The sequence below is a fragment of the Gadus chalcogrammus genome, chromosome 11, assembly GCF_026213295.1.
Source record: "Gadus chalcogrammus isolate NIFS_2021 chromosome 11, NIFS_Gcha_1.0, whole genome shotgun sequence".
In the NCBI taxonomy this organism is placed as follows: domain Eukaryota; kingdom Metazoa; phylum Chordata; class Actinopteri; order Gadiformes; family Gadidae; genus Gadus; species Gadus chalcogrammus.
In genome coordinates, this window is record NC_079422.1 from 18,752,512 (window position 1) to 18,755,011 (window position 2,500).

At 49.0% G+C, this 2,500-nt stretch overlaps 1 protein-coding gene across 1 annotated transcript in view; it reads left to right on the forward strand.

Annotated features, from left to right (window-relative positions):
* Positions 1-23: 23 nt before the first annotated feature.
* The window catches only part of adcy2a (adenylate cyclase 2a), a 58,072-nt gene continuing 55,595 nt past the window's right edge, over positions 24-2,500 (forward strand). The window contains exons 1-2 of the mRNA XM_056601478.1: positions 24-94; positions 164-302. Coding sequence (XP_056457453.1) covers positions 24-94; positions 164-302 — 210 coding nt within the window. The remainder of the gene's footprint in view (positions 95-163; positions 303-2,500) is intronic.

A 2,500-nucleotide genomic window follows, 5' to 3' on the forward strand; every position in this document is an offset into this window, starting at 1 on the left:
CGTCGCTGTCGGCTCCGGGCTCCATGTGGCAGCAGGCGATGAGGAGGAAGAAGTACCTCCTGGAGCGGGCGGGGGAGTCCGGGGCCGCGGGAGAGCCAGGAGGAGGTGCTGGAGGAGGAGGAGGAGGTGGAGGAGGTGGGAGAGGGGGATCGGGTCGGGAGAGGAGACGGATCAGGTCCCCGGACTGGCTGTACGAGTCCTACTACTGTATGAGCCAGCAGCACCCTCTCATCGTGTTCCTGCTGCTCATCGTGATGGGAGCCTGCCTGGCTCTCCTGGTGGTGTTCTTCGCTTCGGGACTGGTGAGCGCACGGCTAACACGCGCACACACGCTGCTGTGGTGGCGCGCACGCACACACGCGTTCACACACACACAATGTAACGGACGCACGCATAGACACGCACACATACACATCGAGCACACAAATGTACGGACACAGGCACACGCAACTATGGTGACGCACTCACAGACGCACAGACCTGCACAGATTCACACACACAAATGTACTGACACACGAACAGACACGCACACACACCTTCAAACACCCAAATGTACTGACGCATGCACACACACGTACACACACAAATATACTGAAGCACACACAGACACACACATAAAAATAAACTGACACATGCACACACACACACACACACACAAATAAACAGGCGCGCAAACAAGCCAAGTGAAGCGATGCAAGTAGACTTTAAGTTGCGGTAACAAGCCTGTGTTGCATGGTGCTGCCGGTGCTGTAGCTCGACGATTCCCCATCAAATTGTACATGTGCGTGCCTTCCCTGTTCTTATTTCAAGAATAACTGTGCATATCAGGGAACAGGACTGCACACGTGCGACTTGCGCAGACACATATACAGGCACCGAGTGTATAATTGTGAGTTGTTATTTGCACGTAAACCTAGGCACTCGCACAAGAGCACAGTGCGAGAAAGGAGCTTCAAATCAAATAAAGTCATTCATGCGCATGTACACCGACACAGACTGTGCTATGTGTTTTCTGTTTCTCTGTGAGTGTACATAAATAGCACGGGTGATGAGAATAGAACCTCAGCGCTCCCTTCTCTGTCAGATATCTGAATATCAAAACAGACACACGCACACACACACATACACACACACGCACACACTCGCACACGCAAATGTGATGCTCAATCCTAATTTGACTTGTCAAACTTGACAAATTGGCATTTTATGCCGCACCACAGACAGGTTAACGAAGAGAGGCTACAGGACTGAGCCGTTGAATTCAGGAGAGAGAGAGAGAGAGAGAGAGAGAGAGAGATAGAGAGAGAGAGAGAGAGAGAGAGAGAGAGAGAGAGAGAGAGAGAGAGAGAGAGAGAGAGAGAGAGAGAGAGAGAGAGAGAGAGAGAGAGAGGGGAGGAGGAGTGGGAGGAGAGGAGCGCTGGAGCGGATGATGTTGGATTCTGCTCACTGCCTTGCGGGGATTATCCTAGCCGATGTGTGCCGTAAAAAATGTGTGACTTAAAAACTGGAAACAATTGGGCAATCCTCGTCCGCTGGGATCAGGAGACATGACACTATGAACCCAGAAGGGGTGAGGCAGGACACGGTCCAAAAGTGTTACAGCCCATCATGGAGGAACAGCGACCCCTCATGGAGAGGGGCTGAGCTCCTGCACTGGGCTGAGGAGTTGTGGTTGAAAACATCGAGATGATACAGAGGAATCATGGGAAAATAAATAGAGGCATTGAAATGTGGTTGGGATTCAATGAACCCCTAAAGGGTTTCGGACTCTGAACTGCGTGAAGCCGACAACAACATTTGCGTAAAGGGAAAATAGTATTGTTTATGGCAATGACAAAATTAGGGTGTAGAAAGTACACAAAATCTAAACAGTGTTTTCCGAATAGTTTAGTCCTTTTTTCCACAGAGGGGAACATTTGAGATTGTTCCTATCCTGTAGATTAACAATTGTTTTTTAACTGGAATTGATCGGATTCATCCGGGTTATGTTTGATTATGGTTAGGAGTTTTTGTTTGAAATAGCACATTTATGGTTAATCCCCCATCCTACCATTCCTACCCTGTGGAAATCACCAAGCAACCAGTAGTCTATAAAGTGTGTTGGTTGGTGTGGGTTATCCATTGACAGCTTTGAAGTGGTGAAAAACATCCCTCCAATTTTCTAACCTCTCCCTCTCATTCACACACGCACACACAAACATACACACACACACACACACACACACACACACACACACACACACACACACACACACACACACACACACACACACACACACACACACACACACACAACACACACACACACACACACACACACACACACACACACACACATACACACACACACACACACCCACACACACACACACACACACACACACACACACACACACACACACACACACACACACACACACACACACACACACACACACACACACAACCACTCTCGCTCTCGCTTTCTCTCTCTTTCTTGCATTCATTTAAACAATTGAAG